Source organism: Haliotis cracherodii, unplaced genomic scaffold (genome assembly GCF_022045235.1).
Source record: "Haliotis cracherodii isolate W230 unplaced genomic scaffold, xgHalCrac1.p SCAF_5, whole genome shotgun sequence".
Taxonomy (NCBI): Eukaryota; Metazoa; Mollusca; class Gastropoda; order Lepetellida; family Haliotidae; genus Haliotis; species Haliotis cracherodii.
In genome coordinates this window covers 25,872,059-25,889,227 of record NW_027266308.1, presented here as the reverse complement: position 1 = coordinate 25,889,227, position 17,169 = coordinate 25,872,059, and the positions used below count along the sequence as shown (strand labels likewise).

At 37.3% G+C, this 17,169-nt stretch overlaps 1 protein-coding gene across 18 annotated transcripts in view; it reads left to right on the top strand.

The window, feature by feature from the left end:
* The window catches only part of LOC139444421 (spectrin beta chain-like), a 91,356-nt gene extending 75,567 nt beyond the window's left edge, over window positions 1-15,789 (top strand). For 4 of the 18 annotated variants that reach the window (XM_071225392.1, XM_071225399.1, XM_071225394.1 and 1 more), the window contains 19 exons: window positions 323-509; window positions 712-912; window positions 1,242-1,450; window positions 1,684-1,888; window positions 2,153-2,416; window positions 2,606-2,716; window positions 2,996-3,240; window positions 3,643-3,781; window positions 4,113-4,197; window positions 4,495-4,586; window positions 4,815-4,919; window positions 5,173-5,300; window positions 5,695-5,810; window positions 8,828-8,974; window positions 11,530-11,619; window positions 12,592-12,688; window positions 13,053-13,128; window positions 13,427-13,573; window positions 13,965-15,789. In XM_071225392.1, the coding sequence (XP_071081493.1) occupies window positions 323-509; window positions 712-912; window positions 1,242-1,450; window positions 1,684-1,888; window positions 2,153-2,416; window positions 2,606-2,716; window positions 2,996-3,240; window positions 3,643-3,781; window positions 4,113-4,197; window positions 4,495-4,586; window positions 4,815-4,919; window positions 5,173-5,300; window positions 5,695-5,810; window positions 8,828-8,974; window positions 11,530-11,619; window positions 12,592-12,688; window positions 13,053-13,128; window positions 13,427-13,573; window positions 13,965-14,120 (2,800 nt within the window). In that variant the 3' untranslated portion in view covers window positions 14,121-15,789. Of the gene's footprint in view, window positions 1-322; window positions 510-711; window positions 913-1,241; window positions 1,451-1,683; window positions 1,889-2,152; window positions 2,417-2,605; window positions 2,717-2,995; window positions 3,241-3,642; window positions 3,782-4,112; window positions 4,198-4,494; window positions 4,587-4,814; window positions 4,920-5,172; window positions 5,301-5,694; window positions 5,811-7,248; window positions 7,294-7,330; window positions 8,020-8,827; window positions 8,975-11,529; window positions 11,620-12,591; window positions 12,689-13,052; window positions 13,129-13,426; window positions 13,574-13,964 lie in introns of those variants that run through there. The other 14 variants (XM_071225398.1, XM_071225397.1, XM_071225402.1 and 11 more) reach the window with 14 other exon arrangements.
* Window positions 15,790-17,169: the final 1,380 nt, after the last annotated feature.

The following is a 17,169-nucleotide window of genomic DNA, read 5'->3' as shown; positions in this document are numbered from 1 at the left end:
CACTGTCTGTGCAAGATGTCGTTTCCGGAGCAGATCTTGAAAACTGTACTTTATGTCATCACCAAAGTTGGCACATAGATAGGTTTAGTAGGGGTTTGGGATTTTTGACAGAAATAAATTTCAAATTTCCATGGGCACAAAATATTTATATATAACTGGTTGACATATTCACGACAAGTGTTTACCATTGTGGGGTATATCGATGATATTGTCCTTGTTTTTGATTGCTTCAGTATCAACTTCAGTATGTTTTTGTTTTATGTCTTGCAAGCAACATGACAAATGAGGAAATTGGCTCTTACTGAGTATTTGTTTATTTCAGGTTTGCCAAGATTCAGCAGCCCCTTGTACAGCGCAGGAACCAACTGGAGAAGGTGAAGCGTATCCATCAGTTCATGCGAGATGTGGAGGATGAGAAACTCTGGATTGCTGAGAAAATGCCACTTGCAGAGTCTAAAGACTATGGCAATAGCCTGCCAACAGTCAACCTGCTGACCAAGAAGAATCATGTGAGTTCCAAATGCACTTGACACTTGAGAAATTGATTGAAGAAACTGTGACAGTAACATGATGCAGAATACTTTGCAGATTGTTTACGTCACTGTTATCTTCTCCAAAGTCTGAAAAATCTTCTGGCTTTTAAAAGAACAAAAAAAAAACCCAAACAATTATGCAAAACAATACAAGTAACCTTTGACCTTGATGTTTCAGTCGTTACAAGTAGAGATAGACAACCATGAACCACGACACCAGTCAATAGTTGGGTGTGGCCAGGAGCTGATAGATGAGGAACACCCTCAGTCAGAAGAATTCAAAGTGCTCATTGATGATTTGAACAAAAGGTGGCAGGAACTCAAAGATGCTGTTGAGTTCAGGAAGGACAGACTCAACTTGTCTGAGACGGCGCAACAAGTAAGTTTGTAATTCTGCATAAACATATGTCGTCAACTTAAAATCAGGTAATCATGCCTTTGTGGGAAGTATTTCCTCTGTATGCTGAATGAGTACAGATTTTAAAGCAAACTCTGGGTTGCATCATGTCATAAGCCAAAATTGTAAAAGAATTTATTAAGAATGAATTTCTAAAGATAATTATTAAGGATCTGTGTGTTTTGTGAAAACGGTGTATTTAGAGTAGAACAATATTAATGGTATAAATGGAAACAAATTTATGCCAGATATACTGTGATTTATAGATAATTCTGATGTTATGATCTTACTGAGCTATATCTTGTTTCTAGTACTTTTTCGATGCTGCCGAGGCTGAGTCGTGGATGAGCGAACAGGAGCTGTACATGATGGGAGGCGAACGGTCCAAGGATGAGATCGGTGCACAGAACATGATGAAGAAACACCAAGGTTTGGAGAGAGATGTGGAGGACTATGCTGATGTGGTCAGGCAGCTGGGAGAGAGGAGTCGAAACCTCATGGAGATCAACCATCCTGACAGGTCTGTCGCTTTTGTCGGTACACACATCTCTGTGGAGGATGGAATGCATTTAAGGACAAATAGTGTAGCATGTTGATAATTGAAATATAATGTTACTGTAAATTGCTGAACCATAAGAGGAAACTTACTGGGAAGCAAAGCAAGTCATTTTATGGTGCAATTTGAAAGGTTTTTTTATATTATTATTTTTTTTTATTATTTTTTTAAAAACATTGAAATGTTTGTTTGTGCAGTGATTCCATCGCGGTGCGCCAGTCACAGGTAGACAAACTCTATGCTGGTCTTAAGGATCTGGCAGGTGAAAGACGGGGCCAGATTGAGGAAGTGCTCAAGCTCTACACACTCCGGCGAGAGATCGATGATTTGTTGCTGTGGATCCAAGAAAAATCCATCCATGCTGGATCAAACGAGCCAGGACAAGATTACGAACATGTTACTGTGAGTATTTGTTTGTCAATATTTGTTGTAAAACGGACCTGCGAATTGTGATTATTGAAAATGATTACATGTTATGGCATACACCGAATTCACCAGGTTCAAGCTACTCAATATTATCTCAATTTGAAGATAGATGTTATGCCACTCCATTGTATATTCCTGTTATATATTAACATTAAATATTTCGATTTTGCTTGAAACTATCTTTTTAGTGTTTGAAAATCTGTCTGTTTCTGAGCTAAAATATCATGTGTTCTCTTTCAGATCCTTCAAGAGCGATTCAAGGAATTTGCCAGAGAAACTGAGAACATGGGACAAGAACGTGTGGCGAGAGCCAATGACATCTGTGATCAGCTTATTGCTGCGGAACATACTGATGCTGCATCAGTTGCTGAATATAAAGACACTGTGAATGAAGCATGGACAGATTTACTTGAGTTGATAGACACACGGACACAGATGCTACAAGCTTCATTTGAGTTACACAAATTCTACCATGATTGCAAAGATATTCTTGAAAGAATATATGTAAGTATCAAGTGGTGGCTTCAATTTGTGTCTATAGTCATAAACAGGATCAAGAATACCAATCTGGGACAGACTAATGGCTTGTCTGAGCGCCTTACCAGTTTTGTTATGGAAGAACCTGGATTAAGATGATGAGTCTAAAGTGTCTTACTCTTTCCTTAAAAATCATAAGGTAAAAATCTATTTCAGGAAAAGAAAAACCAGATTCCAGAAGAACTCGGGCGTGACGCAAGGAGTGTAGCAGCCCTTCAGAGGAAACATGCTAACTTTGAAAATGATTTGATAACACTTGGAAACCACGTAAGAAATACTCACTACTGTTCATTTTGTTGACACACCCACTTTGAGAAAAGGGGGCAAATCTTGTAAAATGTTATGTTAAATGTATTTATATTTGACAAATTCAAGACATATATATATAAGGTATAAAGTACTGTAAAAAAAATATGGACCTTCTAGTTAATAGTTGCTTCATTTGCAATTCAAATGTGGTTCAAAAAGACCATTTCAGTGTTAGAGATTCTTGATTTCAGTAATTATACCCTGACAATTCTCATAAATTTGGTGTCATATCCCAAGGTTGAAGCCATCCAGACAGAGGCTGTGCGTCTCCAGGCGGCCTACGCTGGAGGCAGCATGCAGGAGATCCAGACCCGTGAAGTAGAGGTTGTCAATGCATGGAGAGATCTGCACTTTATGGTGGACACTCGACGGAACCGACTTGCTGACGCCAGCGACCTGTACAGGTTCCTCCTCATGGCCAAGGATCTCATGCTTTGGATGGACGACATCACGCGGCAGATGAATACTCAAGAAAAACCAAGGTGACATTTCTGGTTTTCTACTTGTAATTGGTTGGATTGCTAAGTGGTTAGTGGAGTAGCCTTTTTCAGGCATAAGATTTGGTGCCTTCTCCCACTAATTCTACATGTGAATGTTTGTATCTGAGTGTCTGCTGACATATCACAACAGTAATATTATTGAAGAGATTTTAAATCCCTTTCGCTGTCTTTGTCCATTTTGTGTTTCTAAAGAGTAACAATTCTATTTGAAGGGAGTGTGATATAAGCTTTTGCTGCCACTGGGGAAATGTTTCAGTCACTATGAGCACTATGAAACTTACTTAATACAAGCATTCTCAGTTACCTGGTTTTGGATATCTACAAATAATCATCATTTCACATTGTTCAGAGCTATGAATGTCAATACTGACTGTGTGTTTACAGAGATGTATCCGGTGTGGAATTGCTGATGAACAACCACCAGAGTTTGAAGGCCGAGATTGATGCACGGGAAGAGAACTTTGCTATCTGCATCAACCTTGGAAAAGACCTCTTGGCAAGAAAACACTACCGTTCAGAAGAGGTATGTCATGGTGGAGAAATTTTCACTTTCTAGTATAAGGAAGTCAGAAATCATAACAATACATGCACAATTGTCATATTGTTATTAGAATAATCAGTGTTTAAGGTAGTTGGACAAATTGTTTGATAAATCAGGGAAAGAGATCAGATACATGTGAGCACAAGATCCATTAGTGAGTTAGTCAAAATGTGAGCAATTTCTCAGCCACTTACTGACCCAAATCTATAAGAGATGTGTGAACCAAATGTTACTTGGAACTCATTATCATCGGTATTCCTGCATGTATTTTAATACATGATGAGCTCATATCTAATTCTCATACAAATTCCAGGTCCGAGAAAAACTTATCCAGCTTACCATCCAGCGCCTGGATATGAGTGATCAGTGGAACGAGAGATGGGAACATCTTCAACTTAGTGAGTGTTTTAGTGTTCAAAACCTGGTCAAAAGAGACAATTTTCTGATACTGTTTTTGAGGAACTTTACGTACTAGATCTGATCATATCACTACACTGTTTATAAATGCTTTTGTTGTTTTAAGATATTGGGACATCATGATACAATTAAAATTTTCATCATGTGCATCTGATGAAGTAGATAAACCTTAAAATACAACAGTTACTGTTGATAATTTGGTGGCCAGGGTTTGTTTCAGTTTGATTGGAGGTGGTTAAATGGCATGTTAGCTGACTGACTGTTGTAAATGTTCACAGTTTTGGAGGTGTACCAGTTTGCACGGGATGCTGCCGTGGCGGAAGCTTGGTTGATGGCACAGGAGCCATACCTACTAAACCAAGACCTAGGAGTGAGTACACTGCTGGTTCTCAGTAGAGACTTAATCATGTACTTCCACTGGATAGCTACATGTACATGTGAAGATTTGTTCACATAACAATGTTTTGTGTAATGATGTCTTTTGAAATCTAATTACATTTACTATAATATGCTTGCAGGGTAATTTTGAAACATTTCAAAATGTTATTGTTTGATCTTCATATACAGTAATCTTGTTGCGATGTATTTTTGTTTACAGGAAACATTAGATGCTGTTGAAAATCTGATCAAGAAGCATGAAGCCTTTGAAAAATCAGCTGCTACACAGGAAGAAAGATTTGCTGCTTTAGAAAAATTAACAACAGTAAGTAATTTGAGTGTCATACCAAATTGTGAATCTTCTGTTACACATTTTGGAATCATATTCTTGCTGTATTCATCACCAAATAAAGTAAATATAAGGAATATTATGCTCTCATTATTTGTAGTTCAAGCATGAATGTGCAAAAAAAGATAAGAAATTTTGCAGTGCAAAGTTTTAAACCTTCATATGTGAAAAAGTCTTTTCATTACATTGTAATGTTTTATGTCTAAAGTAATTTCTCCTTCTATTTCAGTTTGAAATGAAGGAGAGGAAACGCCGACAGGAAGAGGAGTATGGCAAAGAACATCCCGAGGAAGTGTCCCGTGCTAAGGAGGAGAGGAGAAGACGACACATACAAGAGTTCCTGCCCCCAGAACCTGAGTAAGAAGGATATACTAATAATCATTTAAACCTTCAAATGGAAAATCTGTGTCAGCATTTAACTGTATGTGTTCACTTCAAATCGCCTTATTCATCACTTGTCCGGAAGGGGCACAAGGGGCGTGAGGAACTGAATCTCACTGTGCAGTGTCATGTCTTTGCTGCCAGGCTGTGCTTGTCATCAATTCAATCCAATCTTGGAAGACTTATGTTTGCCCCGATGATCAACTGGCCACTAGTTAAGGACTAGGACTAGTAGACGTTGCCATTTTTAAAGGTTTTGCTGTATGTTATTGCTATAAAGACTAGTGGAATATATTAAGAGTCTATTGCTGCTAAAGTGGTTTCATAGTGTCTGTAGATGAATGCTTATTTGACCAAAATGCTTTTCCAGACCCGAACCTGAGCCTGTTGTTGAGAAACCTATCCAATCCTCACCCCCTGATGAGGTGGTGACGGATGAAGCCCAGGCCCTTGTGAATGGAGATAAAGAATCTGAGGGTGAGCCAGGTATGGTGTGCCCCCTCTTTCCTTTGCTCTATTTCAGTACCACTCTGGGCACACTTATTCACATTTCAATACCACTATGGTTGCACTATATGATTACTATTTATGAATTATTATAAAAATAATGCTTATGAATATGGTTTATTAGTTTTGTTTATTAATGTAATGCTGAAATATGTTTGATAAAGATTGAGAAAAATGTGTGCCCAGATTGTTGCTATGGTGAAAAATTAGCATGTTTGATTTCAATTATAACTGCTCACACTATGTTATAAACGGAGACATTAAATATATGTAAGTAAACAATACAGAATGTGAGCAGTTATGATGTATCTACAAGGGTTTTACATGATGTTAGATACCTGCATATTTGATGCAATAATTTTCTAAACAATATACTGTGGGTCATCGTGAGTCTATGTAAAACACTGATGTACAATCAAACGAAATGTGATTGTGAAATTGCAGTGAATATGTTTCATATCATCTACAGTGAATCTCATCTTTCACATCTCCATCATCCCTTCCAGAAAGTTGGACAAAAGCTCGCACAATGTATTTGAAAATTGAATCAGATGATAGATAATTTATTTGCTGATAACACTTAAAAAGATGGAATCATACTGCCTTTAGATACAGTACTAGTTTGAGCTTTACTCCAAAATTACATCCATATTCCAGAAATCCAGGCTACAAGCTCATCATAGGGTTTAGATTGATATATATCTCCATGCCTTTAACAAGTCTTCCTTCAAAGATTGACTGGCAAAATGAAAATGTACATTGTAATTGTAGACATTTAAAACTTTTTAATTGAGGATCTCTGTGATAAGTTTGTAGCCGAGGTGGTTTCACCATCCTGCATGTTGCTGCCGCTCATTCACTTACCAGCCAGACAGAGCCTGTCACTCTTGCATGTATCTCAATATACACTTTCATGTGATGCCGCCATTGCTGCTCTCTGTACAACTAGTTCCATGTGTGTCAAGTGGCTCTTACAGCAGCCAGCAGTGTATCCCTTGCTGTCCATATGCTTGCCTATTTGTTTCACTTGATTGGAATTTGTTTTCATTTATCTCGTCAACAGTGTATTTAATTAATACACATTTTGTAACTTTAGCACAGGTGAGTAGTCAGTGTAGGTAAAGGCTTGTGAAGTTGGTGAGAATGAGTGAGTGTGTGATTGTTTTGATTTTCTTAACATGAGAGGTATGCATATTTTAACCTTCATTTTTTTAACAAAATATTTATTTGCTCACCTTACCAATTACCCGCAGCTGATACCTCTGGCCAAGTTTGATTAATATCAGTGCTGCTACAATAACACTGATGACTGTGCCATGCTTTGATCCCCAAAGTCATGCCAGGTTTCAAATGGTAGACAGTACTTGAGTTAGGCGTGTGTCGTGTTAAGGCACTGACTCTTTGTTCATGAACACAGGGGCCCGTGGTGGAAGAGCTCCACAATTGCTTCAGAAACCTAAAGGTGACACACTTTGTGTGTGATGTGACATTGCTGTGATTAGATAGAGAAGATATTGCTTGTTCTACAAATATTAAAACATGACTTTATTCTTACGTAAGTGGTTGTTGGGCCAGTTTTCTGAAAATGGAAGGGTTTTAAAGGAAAGACATTTCCCTTGTGTGTGATATAAAGAAGATTTCATCTGTTTATTTGAGCAAGGTTAATTATTGCATTTTTAGAATGTCAGTGGCATTAATTTCTTTCCCTGAGTAGTTAAAAATGATACCTATTATCTGTAGGTTTTGACCACTTTGTAGTGCAACTGGCCCAGCAATAACTCTTAAATTAAACAACGATTGTTTTGTGCCACAAACAAAATAACATCAGATCAGATGTATTAATATTTTACCAGAATGTGGTAGTTAGCTCTTGAGGGTAGTGGAAACTTCCGAGTTCTCGATATAACCTGCATTTTGACTCTTGGTGTCTCTTGATTGAAGCATGCAGTAATATGACTGCATATCAAGGAAACATATTTATTCCTCTGAACTAAGCCTGCATATCATTGAGTTCTCCTCTACACCATGCATGTATATATTGAACCTGTCCCCAAGCATGCATAACCTTACCTCATCCAATATGTCCACTTGCTGCTTCCTGATGCATTACTGTGCTGCATTTATATGTATGCTCATGTTTTGAAAAAATGCAAAGCTCTATATTGGCATGTAATTGCCTCTAAAACAATTAACTTCATCTTTAACTGTCACTTATGCATCATTTTTGTTTCATCAGTGTGACATTTAGCTTCATCATTGTTTATTAGTTCAGTTGTGTTGATCTATTTTAGTATTTGTTGACTTACAGTTGTGCTAGTTTGAATATATCTGTCAGAGTAGAATATATGCAATTTTACATTCTGAAACCTTATTTGTTAAATAAATCATTGATCATTCTCCAGAAGTTCATCTGCGAAAGATGCGAATATATAACAAATCTGTGCTGACAGATATAATGTATAGCTACTGCATGACTGATCAATAGGTGATGCCAATTATTCAAAACTTGTGTGTGTAACTTAAAAATAATTAAGAGTTTTTGCATTTTCAATAGGAATTACAACTATTCATATGTTTGTTTCATATGAACCATTCATTTGGAGACTTTTTTTTCTTTTAGGTAAATGTTGTTTTGTTTTTTAAAAAAACAACATATTTGGCATTTCCTGTTGATTTAAGATGCTCCACAAGCTTGAAGAATTTTCCCTTACAAATGTGTGAAAAATGGGTAAAATAACAGGCATTGCCATTTAAAACTCACCGCTGTCTTGTAAAGTAACTACATGTATACAAAATAAATAATATTTTCTCCCTAATGACAGTATACCCAAATTTGAAGCTAATTGCCTTCATATTTGGGAAATCCCTGGTCATACTGCTACTGTGCTACATGGAGCATTTTACAAATGTTTATGCATGTACTGTTGTATTTGTTTTAAGTTAGTATTTACTTTGTCTGTGTTTAGCATGTAAGTGTGCATGGTGTTTTTAAACAGTAGATAGAGAAGAAGTCAGCCCACGTAAACCTGTGGAAACAACACCTCAGAAAGAGGCTGTGACCCCGGTCACTTCTGCGACCTTGTCACCAGAGAGTGAGTCGCCTCAGGTGGGCGATCGGCCGACATCTTCCCCACGGTCGTCAAGTATGTTGTTGCAGAATGCTGCTTGTAATCATACACTATATATACCCTGTTTGCTAACAGTTATAGGGGTAACAACCAGGGGCTTTTTCTGCAATCAATGCAGATCTTTGGCATTATTTTATCTTAAATTTTTCATTGTAATTTTTTGCTTTAATAGACCATCATTTTGGGGTAGTTTTTTTAATTAATTAATTTTTCTTGAAGCTTTTTGATATTTTGTCACTATTAGATCAGTCTGTGCCAAATACTTTCAAGTCTATAAGCCCAAACATGTATTTTTGCATTATTTTCAGTAGATTTTATTCTTACCATATGGACAGTATAAGCTGATTGTACTAGATCAGAAGATATTTTACTGGACTGGGGATTCAGATTAGTGAAACTTGCAGACTGCTAGATATAGCATGATGTGTTCATATATTCCATATATTTTCATATTCAATGTGTGTAATTTGCAGTTGAGTATGTTGCACAAATAATTATTCACATTCACATTCAAGAAGTAATCCTACACAATATATGTGTATAAAGGTCACTTGTATTAATCACGTACTTCGTAACATCCATAATAACCACACCCAACAAATACCCTCAAAACATTTTTCAAACTACATGTGGTTTAAGAGAAAGTGCATTTAAACAGAGTCCACATGACTGAGAACACATTTCATTGTGCACTTTAATACAATACAGTACAGTCAGTATTGTATATATCTTTGATGTTTTGCCACTATTCAGTAAATCTGTGAACAAAGAAATCTGTCTCTTCAGTGAGCCGAATTTTGAAAAGGCTAGTCTTCATTTGGCTTGTATGACCCAAAGGCATTTAACGCCCTACTATAAAATACAGTTAAAGGACATTTTGATTCGAGATGTCATTGTTATTACGCGATATTGATGTATTACTAATATTTTTGTGTTGATACTGTTTCGATACAAATTTATGAATGTCGATGCTAAATTGATAATTCACTGCCACATAGACATTTACATTACCATGGTAAGGATGGACAGTAAGAAGGCCGAAAATTCAAATTGAGAATTATGTTGATTAATTGCAGGTCTAGATAGAATTCATTTTATCCATATACACACAGAATCGCTAATTTTGATATATCATGATACTTTTTTAAGTCTATATATTGATACTAAACATTCCAATCAATGACATCTCTAATTTTGATCAGTCATGAAATATTTAATCCCAAATTTCAATTGAGATCTGATTCATTTAAGATTTTTTTAGTGGTCACCCAGGAATCACAAGTACTAACCACATGCAGTTTGTTTGTCCATATAAGCTTATGCACATACTATCAGTGAATAGACATTAGCATTTGCATGATAAAGCTTTTTTCTACCTAAGTATTTTATATTAGTCTCATTATATTAGCTTGACATGCAGTGCCAAAATAGCTGCTAGAACCAAACACAGGAAAAAGATTATCTTAACATAAGAAACAGCAAATATCTAGAATGGTTTTTTATGATTGAAGGATGAATTGATATCCATGGTCCATGATTGGTTTGTGTATCACTCTCACCGTAGGGTGCCTTTAAAGAACTAATTTTGGAGGGACGTCTGATTAAGAGTGAGTACTACCAATCAAGCTCACACTTCAGGACAGCAGATGTTGCTGTTGATCTGCGATAGCAAGGATAGGATAGAGGCAGAACAAATAAAATATCAAATAAACTTTTGGTTTCATATTGGACACTATAAATACTCTGATTTATGGATGTGTGAATTATTGTGGGTTGAGTTTGGAGAATTTGACTGCATTGTGAGTCAATCAGTACCCAAGCACATGACGAAGATTAGCATTCAGTGCATGCAATTTTTATTGGTGGAATATTATTCCGTTTCTCCTGCCTCTAAACATGTGTACTACCAACGGAAAATGTTTAACAATTGTGGTACTGACTGCCATGTTTTGCATTCTGGTATCTTTCATTAAAACTGATTGGTGTGTTTTCACAAGTGGAAGTGTGATGGAACAGCTTTGTTTGGATTGGTGTGATAGTTGTTGAACAGAGAATCTTTCATAGTAGTATCTGGTCCCAAAGAGTTCGTTCTATAATGGATTTGCTGTTCTGCAAGACTTATTACCACAGGAAGCATGAACTTTTCCAGCTTGGATTTTGGTTTCTCTGATTTGACTATGAGCATGTCATTAATGAAATTTGAGTAAATTTCTACTGCAGATGTATATCTTGATCATAAAAAGGCTTTCACAGTGTAAGCTTTTAAGGAACCTATAACCTTAATATTATGCAGTATTAGTATATTTAACCTTTGCTTATAAACATGTGTTTAGCTTTTATTGCAAACTCTATTTAACTATTTAAATTAGTTTTGAGAGAGGTATTCCTATAGGTTACACATTAGATCAGTCTCAACATAATCTGCCACTGCAGTTGGCTACACAGGGCCATTTGGGAGCTTTGCATGGGTAAAGGGTGTATACTGGAAACACATATTGCCTAGGCTGCACTGGAGCTTGATACGGCTTGCAGGATTAACAACACAATAATATTGTGATTCTCTGTATTAGCTAAGGAGAAGAAACGCTCACGCTCCAAATCGCCTTTTGGGAAACTGTTTTCTCGTAAGAAGGATGAAGATGAAGGGCCTACCTTTGAAGGTAAAGCTATGGGAGTGGTCTAGGTAGCGGTCAGCCGGCCAGTGTAGCATGGTCTAGCCACTCTGACGTAGTCTGATAATCCGTGGAGCCCCCTAGCTTGCCGTGGGACAGTGCATGGGAGAACTAGGAGGGGGTGTGTGAAGTGCGCAACTCTTGACATCACTAGATCTTCAGTTGGTTTGAACAAGTTTTATTTTGGTCTATCCCGTTTGTGTGGTGTTTCTGGGGCAGTCACTCATGACTGTCTGGATTTCAGTTTGGAATTATTTTGAGTTTGCTTGGAATGAAGGTAATGAACTTGTACTTTATTTATGAACTCTCTCCCATCTTTAATCTTTATTTTGTTTCTTATAACAATAAAACAATTAGAATTATTTCTTTTAGATTTATGATTTCTTTTAGCTTGTAGAGAACAAACAATAGTTCCTTACTAAAACTACATCTAGATAACCAGAACTGTTGTTTTTTCTATTTGTAACCTGCTGGTAAAACCAGATTTGTCAGTCATACAGAATTGAGTTTGTTGGAATATTTAACAAGAATTATCAATATCAATACTACACAATATGTAGCTGTGTGAATATACATATGTTGGATGGGTGAGAGCATCAATGAGTCTGGAAATCCTGACTACACATGAAATAGTTTAGTTCACACATGAAGTAGTTTAGTTTACACATGAAATAGTCAGTGATTTGTGTGCTGTGGATTTTGTATGTGTCTGAATGAGTGATGCTTTGTCACGGATTGAGTTTCAGTGGTGAGAAGCACCAGAAGATTTATCAGTGAATGTGTCTAAGCAGTCTTATTTTGCACCAGCAATCTCTGCATGGTCAATAGATCTGCACAAGCATCATGTTAGTAGTGGAAACATTTGACAATCATTCATCTGTCTCACTTTGGCTATGCCTTCCATACATTCTGTAACAGTGAAACGTAATGTACAGAGAGCACCTACTTCTTGTTTTGCAGAGCAAGCAAGCGGAGCATCTCCTGAGGCTGTGCATCACGAGGGAGCCCTAACGCGGAAACACGAATGGGAGACGCAGGACAGAAAGTGTACAAACAGGTACAGCTCTTTTCTTGCCGCAACATCAGATGAACTATTCCATGGATTCTGTGTTTCTTGACTTCAATATATTTGTAACCATTTATCTGTTTGTCATTTGAATCACCAGTTAAAGTTTACTGACATGATAGTGTTACCTGATCTGATGTTAGATCTAGTCAAGTTGCAATTTTTATGCTTGTGACAGTGACTTTCATTTGTCAAATCACAAAGATAGCTCTGTGTAAGAAAGACTCATACTTCTCATACTTCAGATATGTTAAGCAGCAACATTTCAACATATGGCTGTAAAAAATATAACCAAAGTTGTAATGTTTGCCTTTGTTTGAGTATTTCTATTGCATGTCATATTCTCCTGTTTCAGATCTTGGGACAAAGTGTTCACGGTGCTACATGGGGCTTCCCTTTCCTGCTACAAAGATCAGAAGCATGCTAAGTCGGTATGTACAGCCTTCAAATACATAGTAGAAACCTTGACATTAATAATATTAGATTCACATTCAGAAGAACTAAATGTTTTGTTGCATATAGTTCATGCTTCATCCAGAAATGTTTAATTAATTTCAAGCACTGAATGTCTTTGTTAAGTTTGACAAAAACATTCACTTTGTTAGCTACCTTGTGTGCAAGAATAAGTTGACCGGTACGCATCTTGAAACCACTTTGAACTAGTAGACAGATGCAGACTACCAACTTATAGTTGACTGCAGCTGTGATGACACTATTTCTGTGTTTCAGGACCCCAATGCTCGTATTCACCATGAACCAGCAATCGATCTGGAATCTGCCACATGTCAGGTAGCATCTGATTACACCAAGCGACCATTCGTATTCCGCCTCAAGCTTGCCAATGGAGGAGAATACCTCTTCCAGGCAAAGGATGAGGTAAGTAACAAGTTCCGTATGACATTTAAACTGCTTACTTGCGAGCACAATCTGAAAAAATTTTGGTGTCTAAGAAACCTTTTACTCACTTAATTTTAGGGGCGGTCGGGTAGCCTAGTGGTTAAAGCGTTCGCTCGTCACGCCGAAGACCCGGGTTCGATTCCCGACATGGGTACAATGTGTGAAGCCCATTTCTGGTGTCCCCCGCCGTGATATTGCTGGAATATTGCTAAAAGCGGCGTAAAACCAAACTCACTCACTCACTCACTCACTTAATTTTACATGAAAAGGTTCCATAATAAACTATCATTATTGTCAAAAATATTGGAAATTATTGATGCAGTGATGGGTAGTAATCATTCATTCACCTGGGTATCTACCTATATTTCAGAGTGACCGTAACACATGGATAGCTAGGGTGAACATGTCGACTGGTGGAGAAGGCACCAGCATGCCCACCAAATCTCAGACACTGCCAGCCAGGACAGATGAAAGCCGCAAGGAGGAACACAAAAAGAAAGGATTTTTTACACTAAAAAAGAAATAAAAACGCCTCACCACAGATGAAGTTACCTAACTTTGCTTTGGTTGGAATCTCTATAACATTGGCCACAGACACTCTGCAATACCAGAACAAATCCTGCCCCTGTTTGTGCTACTGGGTCTTTCTGTGATCGGAAACTATAAGACTGGAGAGATTTTAATCTGTATTATATGACAGAGAAAGACTGATGTTTACTGGACTGGAGACTCAACAATTCAGGGAGAAAGGGAACATTTTGATCTATTTTATATTTTGTTGTTCCACTGTTTTGCCACCTTTTATGGGCTTAATGTGGCCATGTGTTCGTATATGCTGAACACTGAACATTCCATGCTGCCCATTTGATTTAAAAAGCAAACTTTTATTGTTTTACAATTGTACAAATATTTTAAAAGGTTTTACTGTGGACAAAGCCCTATGAGCAGAGCCTGAAGATGCTGAGTAGAAAATTAGGTTAGCCTTTTGCTCACTGGGCGATGTTTACATGGGCTTGTATGGAGCAGATAGCCAGTGAACGTGGGAGATTCCTTTCAAAGCAGAAACTGATGTGGACTTGAGATGGAAACGGAACGTCAAGGAATGGGACATAATGTTATACATAGCATTGATCACTGTCGTCGTTCACTTGTTCATCCCCATCAGTGCTCGCTCGTCGGTGTTCATTTTGTAATGTCGCATTCCATCTATGCAAGGCGAGTTCACCATCAAGCCAATACAAATACTTGTGGCCTCATTTTGTTGACTGGCAAATAAGTGCAAGTCAAGATGTCTAAATTTAGTGACATTTGTACCATGTGACCAAGCTATTCGTATCAGAAATCGGCATCTCATCCTTACCTCCTTGCTGTGACATTTTTAGCATGGCAGCTGTGTTGTGAATCGTGGATATATTGAGCCTTTTCATTTTCTGGCATTTAATGTGTCTGTATTTTTTATTTGTTACCATATATTGCCTATTATGCGCTATACATCATTCACAATTTGCCGACAACTTGCAAGCAACCATTTTGTAGATAGTGTAATGTACGCATGTTGTAATTTTAAGGCATTGTAGTGTCTAGTATATATAATGTCTCCAGGAATTGTAGTTTGTTTCCATGTCATTGTTGGGTTGTGTTATTGTTGACTTTGAAAGGAAACCAGATTGCCGGGATGGGCTATAGGTGCAAGGATGTACTAAATTGAATGTATTCTCCAGATTACACTGTCAGTTTAATGGATAAATACCAGGCTTGTATTACATACTTATGTAGGCAGATCATTTAAATGCTTTTTTGTTTGTTGAATCTTTTAATCTAGATATCAAATTAAAGTTTTAACTTTTTTTTCTTGCGAGAACTAAGGAGACCAGTGCCTGATTGCAATGCCTGGATTTTTAGACCTGAACTTGATTATATACATGAAGTATATCTCCTCATGCATGTAGTTCTCTTCTAGTGCCATGAACTTTCATCATTGCTGTTAAAATCTGAATAATCATTGAGCTCTGCTTGGCACCATTCTATCTGTACGCACTCCAGTAAACTGATTGTCTTATGTCGCGGCATAATGGCAGTGTAATAGATGTCCAGTTGACTATCAAATTCTAACTCTTGTGCTTTACCCATTCTAAATTGGGGTGCTTCACCAGGTTTTGTATTTGCTTACAAGGTAAATAAACCATACCAAACTATGTCTGTATTTGTGATTGTTTTTGTTGTGTATGACGACCATATTCAAAATTACAAAACCAACTGACGATGCAGCCAAAAAAATGACTTCAATAAAGTTTGCTTTTTCAAAGGCTGTTTGTTACTTCTTTCTATACCATGTATCAGCATGTTCAAAATTGTAAGCACTTTCAGATTCTTATGCATCGAAAATCTACATAATGTTTTGACCTTGCACACACTTGAAAAATGCTAGATCCTAAAACTACCTTAAGTATTTTTCAGCTCTTCTGAGTTGAATATTTATTATCCATCGCGAGCCCTTTTGCATGGATTTCAAGAAAATAACGAAAAAGCTTGTTACCTAGCTGTTTTTAACCATAGCCAGTGGAATGAGTTACTAGCAGCCCTGTTAAACAGGACTGCTTTCGGCTGTCAGTAATTTGACTGCCACTAACATGGATTCAGCCGAATAATTGTCCTTAATCATCCTGTGGATTGTATCTTCACTGTATTATGATAAATACCCTGAATCTGCTCCATAGATATTTTTCTCTGTTGAAATCAACAACTATAATATATGATTTAAAAACAACCATAGTTCTACATTCAAAATAGCAATTTCATATAAACAAGCCCTTGATAGTATAGCAGTTTACAATGAATGAAGATATAATACACTGGATGAACAACTGATGTGATACAATTAGTAAGAGGTTGTGACTGAAAAGGTCTGGCCCCATACTGTGATGGACTGCACTGATGGAGTTAGTAATGATGTTTTTAACCCAAAACCCTCTCATGTCCACACACATACATGTGAATGATGAAGTGCCTGGATCCCACTGATGTAGAAGGCTTCCTCATGCTGGATTTAAAAAGTCCTACTGCAGAATGACATTTGCATAATGCTTGCCAGACTGTTCCTTCTTCAAGTTTGGGAAGAGGTGGAAATCGGACGTGCCAAATCTGGTGAATACTGAGTTTGTTCAGAGTTCAATGCTACATTCAAACATTGCGGGCTTGATATTCTCACACAGTTGTAACTTGATTTAGTTTCGATATGGATGATATATTGCTGATCTGAACTCACTCACACAGTTAACTAAAGGGGCATTCACACGGTACAACAAGTTCTATAGCAGATTAGCATTATATTGACAATTAATAGTCCTACTTTTCAGGAGGTAGTCCACCAATAGGATTCTTTTGGAATTCCCCAAAACTGAAGCTATCACCCTGAAAAGTGATGGAACAGACTTTGCCTTCTTATTCTCTAGACTCATCCATGGTTGCAAATCGTTCAACAAAATCAGCTGGGCCTGCTTCCTAACGACCTAACTTTTCACCGGATATGAAGAACCTGGAGCATTTCTGATAAGGAGTCAGAAGCCTTAGAGCCC